This window comes from Wyeomyia smithii, chromosome 1, assembly GCF_029784165.1.
Source record: "Wyeomyia smithii strain HCP4-BCI-WySm-NY-G18 chromosome 1, ASM2978416v1, whole genome shotgun sequence".
Classification (NCBI taxonomy): domain Eukaryota; kingdom Metazoa; phylum Arthropoda; class Insecta; order Diptera; family Culicidae; genus Wyeomyia; species Wyeomyia smithii.
The window spans coordinates 161,003,902-161,024,287 of record NC_073694.1 but is presented as its reverse complement, the minus strand read 5'-3'; the positions used below and the strand labels follow the sequence as shown (position 1 = coordinate 161,024,287).

The following is a 20,386-nucleotide window of genomic DNA, read 5'->3' as shown; positions in this document are numbered from 1 at the left end:
CTCCAGTTTGATCAAATGTGTGTTTGCTGCGGAGCGGAAGCAGAAACACCCGTACTCAATAACAGACAGTATCGTTGTTTGGTAAAGCCTTATAAGGTCTCCTGGATGGGCTCCCCACCATCGTCCGGTTATTGTACGAAGAAAATTCACTCTTTGTTGACATTTTTTCATCAGATACCTCACGTGACAACCCCAGGTGCCTTTAGAGTCAAACCAGACACCAAGATATTTGTGTACCAAAACCTGAGAAATCGTTTTACCCATTAATTGTGTTTGAAGCTGAGCAGGTTCATGCTTCCTAGAAAAAACTACTATCTCAGTCTTCTCCGGAGAGAATTCGATACCTAGCTGTAGAGCCCAAGCAGACAAATTGTCCAAGGTATCTTGCAATGGTCCTTGCAAATCGGCAGCTTTAGCTCCTGTAACAGAGATTACACTGTCGTCTGCAAGTTGTCTTATCGTGCATGAATTTGCCAGACATTTGTCGATGTCATTTACATAAAAGTTGTAAAGAAGGGGGCTTAAACATGAGCCCTGGGGAAGACCCATGTACCTAATGCGAAAAGTTGCTAAATCGCCGTGCGTAAAATGCATGTGCTTTTCGGACAACAAATTGTGCAAAAAATTGTTCAAAATTGGAGAAAATCCTTGTCGGTGAAGTTTACCCGAAAGAATGTCAATAGAAACGGAATCAAAAGCCCCCTTAATGTCCAAGAACGCAGACGCCATTTGTTCTTTGCGAGCATACGCCAGCTGAATATCTGTTAAAAGCAACGCAAGACAATCATTCGTCCCTTTGGCACGGCGGAAGCCAAATTGAGTATCTGATAGTAGACAATTTGATTCGACCCAATGGTCTAAACGACGGAGTATCATTTTTTCCATTAATTTCCGGATACAGGATAGCATTGCAATCGGCCTATAAGAGTTGTGATCAGAAGCTGGTTTCCCTGGTTTTTGGATGGCGATCACCTTCACTTGCCTCCAATCCTGCGGTACAATGTTTTGCTCCAGGAACTCATGAACAAGTTCAACAAGCGCCTCTTGGAATTGCCGGGTAGATTCTTCAACAAGTTGAATTTGATTCTATCTAACCCAGGCGCGTTATTGTTACAGGACAGGAGGGCAACTGAAAATTCTGCCATCGTAAAAGGTGATTCTATCGCGTCGTGACCCGGAGACGTATCGCGAACAAAGTTTTGCGCAGGAACAGAGTCCGGACATACTTTCCTGGCAAAATCAAATATCCACCTACTTGAAGACTCCTCGCTTTCGTTGACCGTTACGCGATTCCGCATTCTTCGGGCTGTGTTCCAAAGAGTGCTCATCGATGTCTCCCTCGACGTCTCGTTCACGAACCGACGCCAATATCCGCGTTTCTTTGCTTTAGCCAGGCTTTTAAGCTTGGTATTAAGCTCAGAATACTGTATATAGTCGTCGGGTATACCTCCCTTCTGGAAGGCCAAAAACGCGTCGGATCTTTGCGTGTAGACATCGGAGCACTCTTTGTCCCACCACGGAGTTGGAGGCCGCTCTTTGATCGTTACGCCGGGATATTTCTTCGTTTGGGCTTGCAACGCGGCGTCGAGAATCAAGCCCGCGAGGAGGTTGTATTCTTCAAGTGGTGGATGATGTTGAATCGACTCGACCGCTTTTGAAATCATTTCCTCGTATAACTTCCAATCGACATTCCGTGTGAGGTCATACGGAATGTGAATTGGTCGCATGCGAGTTGACCCGTTATTAATTGAAATGAGAATAAGCAAATGGTCGTTACCGTGAGGATCGAGGATTACCTTCCATGTGCAATCCAACCGTAGCGACGTCGAACATAAGGATAGATCCAAAGCGCTTGGGCGCGCTGGAGGTTTCGGGATACGTGTCATTTCACCGTTGTTTAAAATAGTCATGTCGAAGTCATCGCAAAGGTTATAGATTAAAGAGGAGCGGTTATCATTGTAAGGGGAACCCCAAGCCACACCATGAGAGTTGAAGTCTCCCAAAATCAAACGTGGCGAGGGAAGAAGTTCTATTAAATCAAAGAGCAGCCGTTGCCCAACCTGTGCTCTGGGAGGAATATATATTGAGGCAATACAAAGCTCTTTACCTTGTATTGTCATTTGACATGCGACTACTTCGATGCCTGGAATCGAGGGGAGGTTAATACGATAGAAAGAATAGCACTTCTTAATCCCTAAAAGTACTCCTCCATATGGGGTGTCTCTATCAAGGCGAATAATATTAAAATCATGGAAGTTGAGATCAATATTTGAAGTAAGCCAAGTTTCACAAAGGGAAAATGCATCGCATTTGTTTTTATTTATCAAAACTTTAAACGAATCAATTTTTGGTAAAATACTTCTACAATTCCACTGTAAGACAGAGATAGAATCCTTCATATACGCAGTTGAATTAGGCATCGAAGGATACAATCGCTGCAAGGAGAGGCCATTGGGCAGTCAACTGCTTCAAAAATGATCTAACTGTTGGGAGGAATGCTGTAAGAAAAATTTTAATTGGATCGGGTACATTGGAAGTTTCAAAAATCCACTCCACAATGTCAGAAAATTTCACTAATCCAGAGTTTGTTTCATCAACTGGATGTGCAAAAGGAACAACTGGGGTTTTAGATGTTCCTGGCAGTGCTGGGAACTCCTTCTGGGACGTTAAATTTGCAAGCCCAGGAGGAGTTTGCTTCGGTTTTTCCGCAGCACTGTTTGGTTTGTTCGTACTTTTCATTACACTTTGGGAAATCTTAGGACCTTTACGGGGAAGTTTAGGAGAAGAAACATTTTTCCTCTTCCTAGACTCCCCAGGATTGGCATAAGATGTTCCCGCTGATGAATCGTCAGAATCGGTTCCATCAGAGGACAACAGATCAAAGGGGTTCGATGTTATGGTAGAAGTGGTAACGGTCTTCTTCAGAATCTCAGCATAAGAACGCTTTGAACGCTCCTTAAGTGACCGCTTGATTTTATCTCTGCGCTGCATGTACACCGGGCATGTGGAGAGCTCATGCTGGTTTTTTCCCACAGTGAATACATTTTTCAGCATTAACACTGCAAGAATCTTCCGCATGAGTCTCCCCACACTTGCTACATCGTGCCTTATTGTAGCAGTAGGCGGCTGTGTGGCCTAACTGCTTGCAATTGATGCAATTCATAACACGGGGTACATACAATCGCACAGGCAGACGAACCCGGTCGATCGAGACGTGGCTAGGGAGTGCAGATCCGGCAAACGTAACGTGAAACGAGTCTGACGGAGTGTAAACTTTTTTACCGCCGACGAGAGACATGGACCGCAATTGCTTACAATCCAAAATCTTCGCCTGTGTTTCGGTATTTTTGAAGCAACCGGTTGCGCTTTTTAGGATACACTCGACAGACAGACTCGAATCGGTTATGACACCGTCGATCTCCACGTCTCGTGCGGGTATGTAAACGCGATACTCGCGTGTGAAGAGCTCAGAGCAAGCGATAGCATTGGCCTGTGCCAGATCACTGACCACGACACGGAGCTTGTTAGGTCGGACCTTGGAAATTTCGGTCACGGCCTTGTACCCCTTCGTCAGGTCTTTAGAAATTTGCAGTATGTTTAATCGCTTTGAATTCACTCCTGCCTTTGGACGAAAATAAACAGTATAGCTGCCCTGTTGAGATCCGTCCGGGTAAAGCCTGGGGCGAGGGGGGACTGGAGAATGAACAGGGGAGGGGGTAACAGAAGGGTCAGGGTCAGGGGGGCTCGGGGATGGTGGCACGGGAGGCGAGGGATCTATATCCATCGCGCTAAATGTAGTGCACTAGCGCACTAGCGCCGGCAAGAACACGTACCTATTTACTTCTTCCTTCCAGCAGTGGTTGTCCGATCGTTCGAAGCTGCACCCAAAGCAGCCAGCAGCACCAGTACAGCAGCACCAATACTGCCACCAGCAGTGAGCCGGGTGTGAGATCACTAAGCACAGCGACACGACTCGACTGTCAAATGATGGCCTTGAATTAGAAAGATCTATTCACTGTGCACAGTGCGTCTTGAACTGTCCTACAGATCAGACGTTTTTTCGGTTGCTTGTGGACTGGTCTTTGACTGCCTATAGCTTCAAAGTTTGTGTTTTGTCAGTGTGTCTTTTAAAGACTACCTGAAAGTTATTTCCCATCAGTCTTTCTCAAGACTACCTACTTTTGAATTTAACATTTGTTTTAACTTTTTTCGTATCACCTGAAATGGCTGGACGGAAAAAGAAACCTCGCATCGCTGCGGGGAGGAAAAGAGAGGCATCTCTTTCTGACACATCGAGTGTCTGTAGTGACAATCCTTTTGATATTTTGCCTGAGCAAGAAGCTGGTGAAATGGAAGTTATTAATAATGAAACTATACAAAATATAAAATCTTTAAAAAAGGAGAAAGTTCCACCTATTGTGGTAACTATTTCTTCTGAATTTAATATATTCAAAAAGGAACTTTCAACGTTTGTTTCTGACGTTAAAGTTACCTATCAAATTGGCCGTAGAGGTGAATGCCGCTTATTAGCCGACTCAGTAAAGGGTCGTGATCGTCTTGTTCAGTATTTAACTGACAAGATGTACAAATTTTTTACATATGACACCAAGAACGCCAAGCCGTTCAAGGTTGTCTTGAAAGGTCTCACCAACGATCAAACCGTTGATGAGATCAAACTTACTTTAACAGAATTACTTGGCATAGCCCCTACCCAAGTAATTCTAATGAAACAAAAATCACGAGGCGAAAACAGTCAGAGAACTGGAATTTCCCTTGTTAATTATTTAATTCATTTTAACCGCAATGAGGTTAACAACTTAAATTTTTTTGAAAAAGCACATGCTTTGTATAATGTGCGTGTAAAGTGGGAAACTTATAGGAAGTATGGCGGAGGTGAAAAGCATATCGCCCAATGCCGTACTTGCCAACGTTATGGCCATGGTTCCAAATTCTGTAACATGGACCAAAAATGCCTTAATTGTGGAGACTCTTCTCACAAAAAGGACACATGTCCTGTGAAAGAGAGTAAAAACTTTCGCTGTGCGAATTGTAACGGCAACCATATGTCAAATTTTTATCAATGCCCAGTCCGTTTAGCAATTGTTAAGGCAAGGCAAGGTAAACAAAATTCAATTTCTCAATTAAAACCAACTTCAAAACAAAATTCTCCAAGCGTACCAGTGACGCATAGTTTACCTACTCCTTTGCATACCCGTTTAACTTATGCACAGGTTACAGGTAGTTCGAACATTATACCGCCTAGTGTTGGTAGTTCGAAAATGACCGTTAATATGGGTAAGCAAAACACGCTAGAAAAAATTGTACACCTATTACTCCAGCTAATATTGCTGCCGAAAATATTTTTTCTAATGTCAACTGCCTGGGGCCTATTACGGCAGGTAAACTTTCTTTTTTGCAACAGGCAATGTTCGATCTTATGAACGCCATGTTGCAGGCAAAATCAATGTTTGAAGCCATTCAAATAGGCACAAATTTTACTATTAAAATTGTTTCTAATTTAAAATTTAGCAATGATTTTAAATAAAACAATTAAAATATTAAATTGGAATGCTCGCTCATTGAAGGCCAATGAGAATGAGCTTTTTAATTTTTTAACAGTAAATAATGTGCATATTGCAATTATTACTGAAACATTTTTGAAACCTAACATAAAATTAAAATATGATCCCAATTACGTGGTTCATAGATATGATAGGATTCAGGGTTCCGGCGGTGGAGTTGCAATTGTTATTCATCGCCGAATCAAACATCGTGCTCTTCCCCATCTTGAGACGAAAGTTATTGAAACTTTGGGAATTGAAGTTCAAACTGAACTTGGGATTTTATTTATTGCCGCAGCATATTTACCATTTCAATGCACACGCGAGCTCAAAAATTATTTTAAAGGTGATTTACAAAAACTCACCAGAAATCGTTCGAAATTTTTCATAATCGGCGATTTTAACGCTAAACATCGTTCATGGAATAATTCTCAAAGTAATTCCAATGGCAAAATTTTATTCAATGATTGTTCTTCAGGATACTATTCTATTTTGTCTCCGAATAGTCCTACATGCTTTTCTTCTGTAAGAAACCCTTCAACAATTGATTTGGTGCTGACAGATCAAAGTCATGTATGAAGTGATTTGATCACACATGCTGACTTTGATTCTGACCATCTTCCAATAACTTTTTCTTTATCACATGAATCAGTTTTAAACCCTATGAGCTCTGTTTTTAATTATAACAAAGCTAATTGGGAAAGATACAAAAATTATATTGAGAGAAATTTCAATAATGAGCTTGATTTGCAAAACGAAGTGAATATTGATTCCGCTTTGGAAGCATTAAAATGTGCAATTGTTGATGCCAGGAATTATTCTGTTCCAAAGGCTCAAGTGAAATTTAATTCACCAATAATTGACGAAAATCTTCAACTTCTAATTCGTTTGAAAAATGTCCGCAGACGTCAATATCAACGTTCTCGTGACCCTGTTTTTAAAACTATTTATAAAGATTTACAGAAAGAGATTAAACATAGATTCACTCTTCTGAGAAATCAAAATTTTGAGACTATAGTTGAAAAATTGAAACCATATTCAAAACCATTTTGGAAGCTGTCGAAGATTCTTAAGAAACCTTCAAAGCCTATTCCAGTTTTAAAAGATGGTGAACGTTTTCTTGTATCCAATGAACAAAAGGCTCAAAGACTTGCTCAGCAGTTTGAGAGTGTTCATAACTCAAATTTGAATTTTGTGAGTCCAATTGAAAATGAAGTCACACGTCAATTTGATTTAATTTCTTCCCAGAATTTTTTACCTGCAGAAATAATTGAAACTAACTTGAATGAGATTAAATCAATTATTAAAAATTTCAAAAATATGAAAGCACCTGGTGACGATGGAATCTTTAATATACTAATCAAACTTCTCCCTGAGAGCACAATGGATTTTTTAGTGAAAATTTTCAATTGCTGCTTCAAAATTGCATATTTTCCCAAATTATGGAAAAATGCAAAAATTACTCCCATTTTAAAACCGGATAAGAACCCAGCTGAAGTTTCAAGTTATCGACCAATCAGTTTGCTTTCTTCAATAAGTAAACTGTTTGAGAGAGTTATTCTTAACAGAATGATGTCACACATCAACGAAAATTCAATTTTTGCAAATGAACAGTTTGGATTTCGCCATGGGCATTCCACAACTCATCAATTGCTCAGAGTTACTAATATGATACGAGCTAACAAATCTGAAGGTTATTCCACTGGAGCTGCTCTTTTAGACATAGAAAAAGCATTCGACAGTGTTTGGCATAAAGGTTTGATTGCGAAATTGCAAACTTTTAATTTTCCAATTTTCCTAATCAAAATTTTAAAAAATTATCTTACTGATCGAACTCTGCAGGTTTTCTATCAGAATTCAAAATCTGATAGATTTCCTGTCAGAGCAGGTGTGCCTCAAGGTTCAGTCTTGGGTCCAGTCCTGTACAACATATTCACTTCAGATCTTCCTGATTTGCCTCCAGGATGCACAAAGTCATTGTTCTGTGATGACACAAGCATTTCCGTAAAAGGAAAAAGTCTTCGTGTCATATGCAGTCGATTGCAGAAAAGTTTAGATATTTTTTCTTCCTACTTGCAAAAGTGGAAAATCTCTCCCAATGCTTCTAAAACTCAAATGATAATTTTTCCGCATAAGCCTAGGGCTTCTTTCCTCAAGCCAAACAATAATCACGTTGTCAAGATGAATGGGGTTATTTTAAGTTGGCCCGACAAGGTTAAGTACTTGGGACTAATTTATGATAAAAAACTTATTTTCAAAGAGCACATTGAGAGTATACAAGCCAAGTGCATCAAATATACGAGATGTTTATATCCTCTCATTAACAGGAATTCTAAACTTTGTTTAAAGAACAAACTTTTGATTTACAAACAAATTTTTAGACCAGCAATGCTTTATGCTGTACCGATCTGGTCAAGTTGCTGTTCAACAAGGAAGAAAACGCTCCAAAGGATTCAGAATAAAATTCTGAAAATGATTTTGAAGCGTCCTCCTTGGTTTGGTACACTCGAATTACATAGACTTACTGGTGTTGAACCATTAGAAGCTATGTCAAATAAAATTATTAACAATTTTCGACAAAAATCGTTGCAATCCTCAATTGCTACGATAAGCTCTCTTTATAGCCAATAAGTTAGCAATTAAGTTAGTTGTAAGTTTACTTCCCCTTTTCTGACAAGTAGGTTTAAATCCCTACGAATGATAAGTCCTAATTGCGAAAGCAAACAAATCCTAACAATTAAAATTACAAATTTCTAACAGTGTTGAGAAGTCACCATTTGTGATTGGACACACATACTCATTATTTACTAATATTTATCATAAATACTTAAGCTACTAACAAATCCCCCCTTAAAAAAAAAAAAAAAAAAATATTCACTGTGCACAGATCAAAACTGCAGCTGGTAATTTGCTCCAATACAGCCAAAGTTGCGAGCCGGGTACAGAACGTAGCGACACTACTCACAATCTAGTTGGCCTTTAGCGCGAATAATACACTCTTTTGTTTGGCTATTCGTACACAAGGACCGGATTGTAATAGAACGACCACTTTGCACGTTCGTTTCTGTCGAGTGTTCGACGCGGAATGATCATTTATTTTATGTAATGAAATTGAGTTTAAATAAAAGTCTGGAAACATTCTATTCGAAGTGTTCTACTTACACAGGCTGAAACTTAGTGTTGGTAGAGATAAAATTCTCGAGAGAGATTTTTAGTATCTGTAGGATCATGGTGCGTTATGGTTAAAACACATCAACCTAATGCCCTAATTTCGCATCGCACTATCTTAAGTTTGCGTGTGAATAATACAAATACATCTGATGAATAATAACATTTTGTCAGCATTGGTTGATATGTAAACCCCACTTAGAACTTGGCTGAAAATAATTTAGCCAAGGCCTAATCCATGTGACACATTTGGAATACGCAGTCGAAAACCGAGCGTGAGATTATTAATAATCCCAATCGTAAACGACGGGTGTATGACAGGGCTAGCATTGCGGCTAGTTGACGACAGCAACCGCTAAACTAGAGGTCAAACCGAAATTACTAACGATGTCATAAAATTGGCGTACCGACACATGCCTGACTAATTAAAAAGCATCAAAGCGCACACGAAATGGGAAAACAAGTGTAACGAATCTGGCGACAGTATGGCAGTCAGACTGAGTGCTGGATACGGATCGAACGTGAGGTTATCGGGTAATGGAAGCTAGCGATTATTTATATATTTATGAAATATGTGCAGTCTGACGGTCGGTCGGTTTCTCGCCCTACTCGAACTCGAACTTGTTCCCATTGGCAGGTGTTGGTGAGGGATGCGATTGGAAGACGGTCGGTTACCATCTTGATCTAATTTAAACGGATGATTGTTTGTTTTGAAATCGACGGTGGTGAAGTTGATGCAGTTTCAAATTATATAAGTTAGTCATCATTTTCACGATTCGTTTCCAATGTTCGTATTTTTGCTTAATCTGGAATGCCATGCGACTTTATTCAATTCTGCCTACTGACTAATCTTTAGTGTTCCGCTATAAGTGCAAAAATTTAACAAATATTTAACGAACCTTCTGTTTTCGAGGCAAATAATATTGTAGTGTCCAGAAACGTCTTTACGATCAGGTAGATGCCTTTTAATTTCATACATGGGAATCAAATTTTCAGAACATATCCCGAAAACCATTCATTAAGTCATTTTCCTCTATAAACAGTGAAAGCGGAAACTATGGCTCTAGTATATAAATGTTTTCCTTTCCAAATAAGATTATTGTATAAGGAAAAACTCTGGTTCACTGTACACCCGTCAAACAAATTAATTACCGAATTAGTTACAGAAAACTCAGCTGTTAAAATTTTATGAGCCAGATTATTTTCAACCTTATAGAAAAATTCTAGTTCTAGAATCGATCAATTTCGCTAATTTCTTCGTCCTAATTACACCTGCACAGGAGCCCAACCAGGATTGTACGCTGCTGCTCGACAACACATCGTAGCAATTAAATTTGGCGTTAAATTTAGCACCGCTTCGCAGCCAGCTTCGACCCGTTCCGCAGACGGTGGCCAACTGGCTTTCTAATTAATTGCGGCACTCATTTTTCAGGACGAAAGCACTCTTTCACATTTTTGCAGGCAACTGACGAGGCTCCAAAACCTGGGGGTGCCAATGAAAAAAACATTCATCGCCCGTCTACTTCCGACGGGTAATTAATTACAGCTTTCTCATTTTTCGTTCTGTTGTATTTCTTGACGTTTTTTTTTTGAAATGCGGAAGATGCCGCTTCCGCCACTCGAGCGAATGCCCCCACATTTGATTATGTCGAGTAGAGTTCCTCTTCCTGAGAGCCGGACCAAAGCTCAGACAGAACGTCGGTGGAGAGAAGCAATTTAATTTTATTAAAGCTTTTTTTTGTGTCGCTCGCTAGGGAGTCTGGCTGGCGCTTAAATGCAATAACAACAAGAGAGAGAAAGCAAAATAAAAAAAGAAAACAATCACAACAAACCCGGCAGCAGAAAAGTAAATAAATTAACTCTATCCTGCCGCGCGCACTGACACTGCATATCTGTCTTTCATTCGACCGTACCAACCGGAAGCACTGTAGCGTTTTTCCGAGGCTCTGTTTCTGTTTTATCTCGGTTGGAAAATAATCTCTTTTCTTCTGTCTCACTTTTGAATATTCTTTACCCTAAATCACTATGTTGTTTCGGTTTTCTTTGTGTGCATGGTTTTTTTGTTTCTATCAAACGTTTGTGGACCAGTCATTTCTTCGGTTAGGCCAGTGCCGTCAGTGCCATGAGCGAATGAATCGAATAATGCTTATTCTAAAGAATTAGAACTGGCTTCCATAATTAACACATTGGCTAAATTGCCTTAAAATAATCTTTTGACAATATTCATTGGTGCTAACGTAAGAACCCCGATAACACTCACGGAACGCGACGAGAGACAGGACACAACACTTATTGTTCTTACGAAACATAAAAAAGGAATTTAATTCATCTTTTTAGTCGACCGGTTTCGGGCAGCGATCTTGCCCATCAGCTGGACGATGTCCGACTAGTTGCGCATAGTAGTTGTTGTTTTCTAGATATCACAATTTCACCACTGTTACAGCTTCGTCAGGTGGAAGAGCGAGGAGAGTATTGGGGGATCATCCTCATTCATTAATGGATTGTCGGCGGTGGTGATGTACATTGATTCCCATGCGTTTAGGTTCGATGTTTTTCGTACATTTTTTAATAATTTTGCATTTTCCCAGTCGATGGCATGGTTTTGGGATATGGTGTGTGCTGCCACACTCGAATCATTAGCCCGATCGTTGTCAACTGCATTCTTATGCTCTCGCAGTCGCACTTTCAATTTTCGTCGTGTTTGGCCAATGTAAACCGCGGAGCAGTTTTTGCAGGGGATTTGGTAGATACCTGATTTTTCATACGGGGGTACTTTGTCTTTTGAATTACACAACAGATCTTTCAAGGTGTTTGTTTTGTAAGAACAATAAGTGTTGTGTCCTGTCTCTCGTCGCGTTTCGTGAATAATCTTCTGCTTGAGGACAATTCTGGCAGCACTGGCTTCTGTCATGCTTGCTGTGCAGTAGTCAAAATTAAATATTGAAATTTTCTGCTTTTTGTGCTAATTGTTTTGCATGTTGTGTTTCTTCGTTTGACTCTCGTGCTCGGCTTACCTTCTTCTCGACTGGTAACTGGTGGGTTTGTCGTTGTGACCGCTGGATTCAGCCAGACAGTATTATAGACTTTCGCCAACTTCACTGTTGAATCGATCGTTCTGCGAGGGCCTCAGATAGCTCTCCGAGTAAACACTTTTCGCCCGACTGTCGTACCGCAGGCTCGACCGGCGCACGTTGATGTCCAGTGGGGACGTTTCTCGTCGCCACCAGGCGCAGAACATACAATCCAGTGTGTTTCTGAACGCTTCCCGAAAGTCTCGGTTGAAGTAAGCGTAAATGAGCGGATTCAACGTCGAGTTGAAATAGCCGACCCAGAAAACCAGGACAACTACGATGTCGGGATTAGGGCAGGAGTCGCAGAGCGACGTGATGATGTACCTAAAATGAAGAAGGGTAATTTTAGACTAAACTTATTGGCAGTTGGTACGCAATAAGGTGTTAATGAACCATAGAAAAAACGGGAGCCAACAGAGTATAAACGTTCCCATGATGATTCCCAGCGTACGTGCAGCCTTATGTTCTCGTTTCATTTTGATCAGATGTCGATCCTTGGTGAGCGTCTGTTCGGCATCCACCTCGTGCATGGTTAGCGTCTTGGATGATCCGGAACCGCTGAGAGCTTCCCCGTTCGTTCCACCGCCGCTGCCACTGCCACCGCCACCGCCCGTGTTGTGCTGGTGCATCAACATGGCCGTCCCCTGGCGCAGCGCTAACTGTTTCTCCTGTCTGTTAGCCTCGCGGAATATCTGGAAGTAGGTGAACACCATGATGGTGCAAGGGATGAAGAACGAGATGGAGCTAGAGATGACGGCGTATGGTTTATTCACAATGAACAGACAGTTGTTCGGATTGTTCAGCACGTCCTCCTTGTGCTTATCCGTGGTGTACCAACCTGCGAAACGGAAAACATAATTGAATTGATTACTTCATGTTTGGATTAGTTTTTTTTTTATAGCAGAAAATATTACGGAAAAATACTTTAAGCATAAACTGAACATTTCTGCTAATTTTTTGGTTCAAACAGCTTTATTTTCATTTCATTCCTGTCGGCTACTATCACTGAATCACTATGAACATTTCCGTTGTCAAACAAGTTTGATTACTGTACTGATGACTGTTTCAATCGACGGAATGACTGACGCATAGTATAAATCGTTACTTTCCAAAAGCGTGGGACAACTTCAACAACACACCCTCTCTTCTCATTCCTACGTCACATACCGTTTCGATTTCCTCAACTCCCTCTACTCTTCATGTGCGTGAATGTCTGGTAATTTTTTTCTTAGAAGCCATATTTTTTGTCGGATTCCAATTGTTCTAGTGTGCACATTCGCTCACCCTCATTCGGTAGAGAATAATTCACGCGTATCCTCATTGGATTTACTCTACTACTCTTGTTCAAATTAATCCAACAAATCTTAATTCAACCAATCGCGTTCCTGCAATGATGCAATCCAGGGTAGATGACATATTGGACGAGAGTAGGAAATATTCTTTTGCTGTTTTTTATCCGCAATGTTTTGGTAAATGCTAACATTACTACTTCAAATAAATTATTTTGAGGCGCTAAAAAGCACCATTGATGTTGTCACACTAACAATACTGATGACGCGGGATGACTTTCGCTTTCTTGTTAGTTGCATAAAAAATATATAAAAAATATATCAAACCATTTTCTCAAGCTCTGCAGTTGCATCAATCTGGCGATTCAATCTGTGTTACCCATTTCTAAATGACTTTCCGCGGATTTTTTCATATAACGCGATTTTTTTGACCCGGATTTTGGAATTACGGCATTTTACGCAGATTTTTTAATAAACGCGGATTTTACGAGGTATGTATCGTTAAGAAAAAACCTTACTGTAAGTCATTAATTTGTACAATTTGTTTTCTAATCCTACGCACCTGATTGCCGAAAAACTTTTTTAGTTTTCGGCAATGATTCTAAGAATTTCACCAAAGATTTTAAGACTGCCGAGTTAACGAATATTCATCTTCTACTAAATTCCATCGAAATATTTCACTGACATTGTAAAAATCGCCTAGTTCGGTCGGCTGGTATAGGAATTGCTAAAGTAAATAAAATAACCAACTCTAAAATTTACATTTTTTCATATAGGCCCTGATGAAGATCCCAACCAACCGGATCGAAACGTTGGTGATGACCCCATAGAGATCAGCGCTGTACTTTATTGAGACTGCTCAGCCGAAAAATAATATAAAAATAGAGTAGAACGATTTTGTACAAACAAATAAAGCTAATTACTTCAATTTCGAAACCATAATTATTTGCACCATATCTTTTGCAACAAGCAAGTCATTGCAAACAACCCCCCTCTCCCTGTTCCCGCTAACAACATTGAAAAATTCGGGACAAGATATCCATGTCAGGTGGCAACCCTATAGATAACTCCATTAATTTCATTGCTTCAAGAACATGTTTATCAGGGATAATAAGGACCGATTGAAATTTGGGTTTCTCACAGGGTTCAATGTGGGTGTCGTAGTGTTCTTCACAAGGCTCAACACGCTTCTCACATTTTCAATGTAAGTTTTAATACGCACAGCCTAGCTGCAACGGCCTTTAGCTATGGAGGTTCGGTGCTAATATAATGAATTAGTGTTGTATTACCTATTCAATTATTTTTATACTTTGCCCCTCGCTTCACGAGAAGAATAGCAGTTCCAATTCACCATGTACGAACAGTGTATCAACGACCCTCATGTGTAGCAGACTCAATAAACATACTAGTTATAGTTCAATCTTTTATTAGAGTCAAAAAAAGTTCTTGTAGGGGAACTGCTCCATTATTCATCTTATCAAATTTTAACACCAAATTTTCACGAAATCATTGAACAGATAAACTAAATATGCTAACATGCTCTTATGGAATCGTTTAGCATTGTATATTTAGTGAAGTTAGCTAGATTTATCCTGAATTTTGTAAAACAAACCATTTCTCACAACGCTTCCATATACATCTCAAAACTTGAATCACTGCTCAATTATTCATCTCACAACGCCCCCATATTCATCATACTGTTAATCATGCATGAATGAATCGCATTATTACGAATGAATGTAGCCGCAGCCCGTCGTAGTAGGTTACCTAGGTATCCGCTGCAGTTGTTTACGTGCAAAATTGGCAACCTAGGTAACCACTGCAGTGCTGTCGATTTATGTCAATTATTTCGGAATAATTTAACATTTTCAGTATGATTTTTTTTGTATTAACAGAAACTGATTTAGCAACTTTTGACTTTCTTCAACGCAGTGAAAACAAATGAAAATACGTACAGTTAAAATTTAGGATTTGTACAAATTCATCTCATATTATTAATATATTATTAAGGGGGGGATTTGTTGATAGCTTAAGTATTTATGATAAATATTAGTAAGTAACGAGTTTGTGTGTCCAATCACAAATGGTGACTTCTCAACACTGTTAAAAATTTGTAATTCTAATTGTTAGGATTTGTTTGCTTTCGCAATTAGGACTTATCGTTCGTAGGGATTTAAACCTACTTGTCAGAATAGGGCAAGTGAACTTATAACTAACTTAATTGCTAACTTATTGGCTATAAAGAGAGCTTATCGTAGCAATTGAGGATTGCACCGATTTTCGTATAAAATTGTTAATAATTTTATTTGACATAGCTTCTAATGGTTCAACACCAGTAATTTCCACTTTTGCAAGTAGGAAGAAAAAATAAAAATTCATCTCAAATATTTCTGCTAATTCAAGCTTGTTTTAGGAAATTTGAGGTGAACATTTCAAAGATAAAGGTATTCTTAGTGTAGTGAGTGATTTTGTTTAGTGATTAAAATAAAATGGTCCGTAAGTGATGAAAAAAAAACAATGGTTGGCTGCTGAACGAGTCCCGTTGTAGCCGTATAGAACGATGCGTGGATTTTGTTTCCTGAGATAGGTAATTGAAATAAACGAGTTTTCGAGTGCAGATGCCCGACTATAATATCAAATTTAGTGCTTTTAAGTGAGTTTTTGAGGACTATACTCTATGAGGAATCTAAAGTATACTAAGAAGAATTTATTCCATGGATTAGCAGATTAGTTTAAGAAGATAATATGCGTTTTTTCCTGTTTTCAATCGTGTTTTCATGTTATATGAGATGAATGTATGGGCTGAGATGAATAATAATAAGCAGTTCCCTTATCTCTTTCGTGAATACAACATGGTGTCAGAAATGGTCGCTTAGTGTTTTCTGCGCCTAGGAAAGTGAAAATACCCCGAAAAAAAAGGTTTTTTTTCCGCGAGTGGGAAATTCTTTCCGGCGTGGGGCTGAGGCCTACGTTTTATTCTTCTCTTTCTCGTCGCACAAGCGTTGGTATGCGTGTTATTATCGGTCGGTGGTGGAATCTGTATTGAACCTCATTGGAGGACTGTGTGGTGAATTTTCGTACTCGTGTACCGAGTAAAGCCAACATGGAAGATTTTCGTGTACTGCTTGAAAGGCAGAAAGCTTTGTTTGCTGCTTTGACAGATCGTATCATTAACTTGCTAGTGAACGCTCCTGCGCCGGTTGCTAGTGCATCTCAGCCGGTATCACAGCCTCCTCTGTTATGTTTAGAGGGAGACATTAGTGATAATTTCGATTTTTTCGAGCGTAACCGGAACAATTATGCTAATGCAATAGGCATGAACCAGTGGCCGGCGGATCAAAATTATAAGAAAGTTGGGTTCTTTTTATCAGTGATCGGTTTTGAAGCTCTCCGAAAGTATTTTGATTTCGAACTAACAGACGATCAGCGTGCGTAGCTTTGACTGCAATAAAAGCTAAAGTGGTTCGCCAAGAACCAGAGCAGATTGATGGTTTTGTAATGGAGTTAAAAGTTAAAAGCTGTGCCAGTTAGGTGCATTAGAAGAAAAGTTTCTTACGTATGAATTGATTATTGCTGATAAGTGGCCGCATCTTCGAAAGCGGTTGATTACTTCCAACCAGGCTTACTCCGTTCTCTTGATTTTTGCCCAAATTTCCTTTTCTACCTGCCAAACCCCTTGGAGAACTAGAATTTCTCTTACACAGAGTGAGTAATTATCCACATTTAGGCGTGGAGTATTTCAGACGCAGAGTTCTTTTTCACTCTTTATCATCATGTGTTAGGGATTAACATTTATTTGCTCTCTCACTTTAAGAGGGAGTAGTTTTCGTTAGCTTCTCCTTTACTAGAAGAGAAGTTGGCCAAATATCAAAACATTTAGGTTCACATTGAAGCCACATCCTAACTGTTCTCGAATTTAATATTATAGGAAGATTCACAACTCACCATGGATGCGTATTCTGCAGAAAGTTCGATTTTATACTGTTTTTGTCGCACCCCAGAGCGATGAGAACGGTAACGCAATGCTCAGTTGGTCGCCGAGCAATTTATTTCATTTTTATTGCGTGCGCGGATGAGCAATTCACAAGAGTTTCACTGGATTTTTGCTCTGTCAAATTAGGAGCGTTTTTTTCGTTAGAGAAACTATTACTCTGCGCTCTCTCTACAGAAGATGGTGTGATGCACATTGAATGTATGCTCGCAGTTGTCAAGAGGGAAGAAAACTCTTTCTCTTTAAGATGAAGATGAGCAAAACAAAGCCTGCTTCCAACGACATTACCTTCCATAAAGTGGTAGATGAGTGTAGACTCGAAGAAGTTTCGGTTCGGCGTTTTAAAGCGCTTGGGGGTGAACAAGAAAGTGAAATGAACTCCATACAAACCAGAAAAGACAAAGTTGAGAAAAAATACTACAAGTTTTGTAAAGGACGACACATTTTCGAGAAGGGTATGTGTCTCGCTTATGGACAAAGTGTAGAAAGTGTAAAAGAAAGTGAAAGTGTAAAGCGAAAAATCACTTTGAGAAGATGCGCCCAACAAACAAGGAAGCGAAGAGTAAAGAAAGTGAATAATTCTGACGATAGTGACTTTGTTAACGGATAAAGGCCTTCAAGCTGACGATTCGAAATTGTCCGTTATCAGGAATTATCCATCTCCCATGGATCGCAAGGAATTACAACGTTTCATAGGCATGCTGAACTACCTAAGTTGTTTTATTCCGAACCTAAGCTCGAACTTACATGCCCTCCGTAAAATGTTGTCGTAAAAAGACCCTTGGTCGTGGAATTCGTAGTGCCAGATGGAGTTTGACATAGTTAAAGCGCTAGTATCGGATATTAGAAATCTACAGTATTCTATATCTATAAATGCGAATGTCTGTTTGTCTGTCTGTCTGTCTGTTCCCTATAGACTCAAAAACTACTGAACCGATTACCGTGAAAACTTGTACATAGGGGTTTTCGAGTACGGGGAGTAATCCTAAAATATTAGTTTTGTTCTATCTCATAAGCGTAGGCAAGGGGGGGTCAATTTGTGGTTCATGAACCTGAAAACTTCCTCCCCGATAACCGTTAAAATTTATATCAAGAATGTTAATGTGTCTTACTCTGTCATGTTAGACCTTCGTGTATCTCAGAGGCGTTGCAAGGATGAGGGAGGGGGGGTAAACAATTTAAACCTTTGATGATTTTAAAACTGCTGGACCGATCAGCATCAAATTCGGAATGCAGAATCTTTAGTAGCTGATGTATTTAAACGGCTTTGAATTTTGTATATTCCGTTAGCGTGGCAAAGGGGGGGTGGGTGGTGGAAGTAAATTTGCTCTTTGTAAACTTCTCAACACCAAACTCAATTACCGTGCCAATTTCTATAAGTAGGTTAGATTCTAAAACATTGATTTTTCTGTATCTTAGTGGCGTAGAAAATAGGGGGTGTATTAAATTTCATTATTTGTAAATTATGAAAAAGTTCTTCATGAATATTTATATACAGGTGTTTTCGGATATGAGACGTGCTCGCAACATAACTTTGTCATTTAAGACTTTGCAATATCCAGTAGCGTAGTTAAGAGGAAGGGGGAGGGGGTATGAATGTTGTTAATTAATTTTTAAAACTCTCAACTAATTCTCATTTGATCCGGTAAATACAGGTCGTGTAATAGCATATATCTTCTATCTATCTTCTATATCTATAAATGCGAATGTCTATTTGACTGTCTGTCTGTCTCTGCTCTATAGACTCAAAAACAACTGAACCGATTACCGTGAAAAATTGTACATAGGAGTTTTCAAGTACGGGGAGTAATCCTGAAACATTATTTTTACTGTACCTCATAAGCGTAGGCAAGGGGGGCGAATTTGCGGTTTGTCTGTTTATTAATTTTAAAACCGTCGTTACCTCCTATCATCATTTTAATTTAATTGTAAAGGGTTTCAAGCCTAAAGGGTGTTCCCATGATATTGTTCCCTCTCCGATTTTCTTTGTTTTTTGCAACAATAGATTGGAAAATTTGCACGCCTTCATCAACATGCGGCAAAATTCTAATGTTATGACATTAGATGGTATTTTCGGAACCTTTTTATCTAGAGACCGGAAATCAACCCAAAATGTCAATATGACGTTCTCCGGTTTTTGGAAAACATTCTAAAATGGCTCAATCTAGTAACCATTTTGAAATGAAATATGGCGATTCCAGTTCCAGAAAATTATCTAATACCACTCATTATTGTTATTTTTTAAACCAAAATGATACCCAGAAGCCCAAAATCGAGTTCAGTCACAATTTTTCAAATCCAAGATGGGGGTTTCCGATTTCCAGAAAACATTCTGAAATGATCAAATTCTAGGTGTTTTTGAAATCTAGATAAATCCCAGGGACCTAAAATCAACTTTAAACACCACTTTGCAATCCGAGATGATGATTTCCAGTTTCCAAAAATGATCAAATATCACCCAATATGAGCACTGCTGCAATCAAGATGATACACATAGGCCAAAAATCGTCATTTTGAAATTCGAAGTGGCAACTTGCGGTTGCTGGAAAACAGCCAAAAATAGTCATTCCAGAACCGAGACAAAATACAGGATGGCGACTAACGGTTACCGAAAAAGACCAAATACTACATTGTGTGATAGCCTTCGACCCAGAATCGACTTTACAGACCATTTTAGAATCCAATTTGATAGTTTCCGGTTTGCGGAAACCAACCTATAATGACCGAACACCAACGAAAAGATACCAAGAGACCTGAAATCAATTCAAGACGCCGTTTCGAAATCCAAGATGGTGGCTTCCGTTTTCCAAAAATCACCAAATACCACCCAAAATGGCATGTAGCCATTTCCAGCTATTGGAAAACGGCCGAGAATTATCATTTCGGAATCGAGATGATGCCCGGATACCGGAGTACAAATCCAGATGCCACTTTAAAATCCAAGGTGGCGACTTCCGACCTTCGGAAAACAGCCTTCAATGGCAAAACACCACCCAATACTGGTATTGCAAATGGTGCCCACAGACCGTGAATCAAATCCAGACGCCGTTATAAAATCCAACATGGCGATTTCTGGTGTCAGAAAATTACCAAAAACAACCCAACACGGGCATTTCTGTAATCAAGATGATGCACATTGGCCAAAAATCGTCCCCAGACACTATTTTGACATTCGAAGTGACAACTTCCGGTTGTTGGGTAACAAAAATCGACAGTCCAGAAACGAGATGACACCCAGGGACCTGATATCAAATCCAGACGCTATTGGAAAATGCAAGATGGCGACATCCGGTTACCGAAAATGAC

The 20,386-nt window shown here is 39.5% G+C and overlaps 1 protein-coding gene across 12 annotated transcripts in view; it reads right to left on the bottom strand.

Annotated features, from left to right (window-relative positions):
* The window catches only part of LOC129733813 (octopamine receptor beta-2R), a 525,686-nt gene that overhangs the window by 258,702 nt on the left and 246,598 nt on the right, over positions 1 to 20,386 (bottom strand). For 9 of the 12 annotated variants that reach the window (XM_055695381.1, XM_055695345.1, XM_055695326.1 and 6 more), the window contains 2 exons: positions 12,194 to 12,638; positions 7,587 to 12,124 (listed from right to left, as the gene is read on the bottom strand). In XM_055695381.1, coding sequence (XP_055551356.1) covers positions 11,806 to 12,124; positions 12,194 to 12,638 — 764 coding nt within the window. In that variant the 3' untranslated portion in view covers positions 7,587 to 11,805. Of the gene's footprint in view, positions 1 to 7,586; positions 12,125 to 12,193; positions 12,639 to 20,386 lie in introns of those variants that run through there. The other 3 variants (XR_008729722.1, XR_008729725.1, XR_008729723.1) reach the window with 1 other exon arrangement.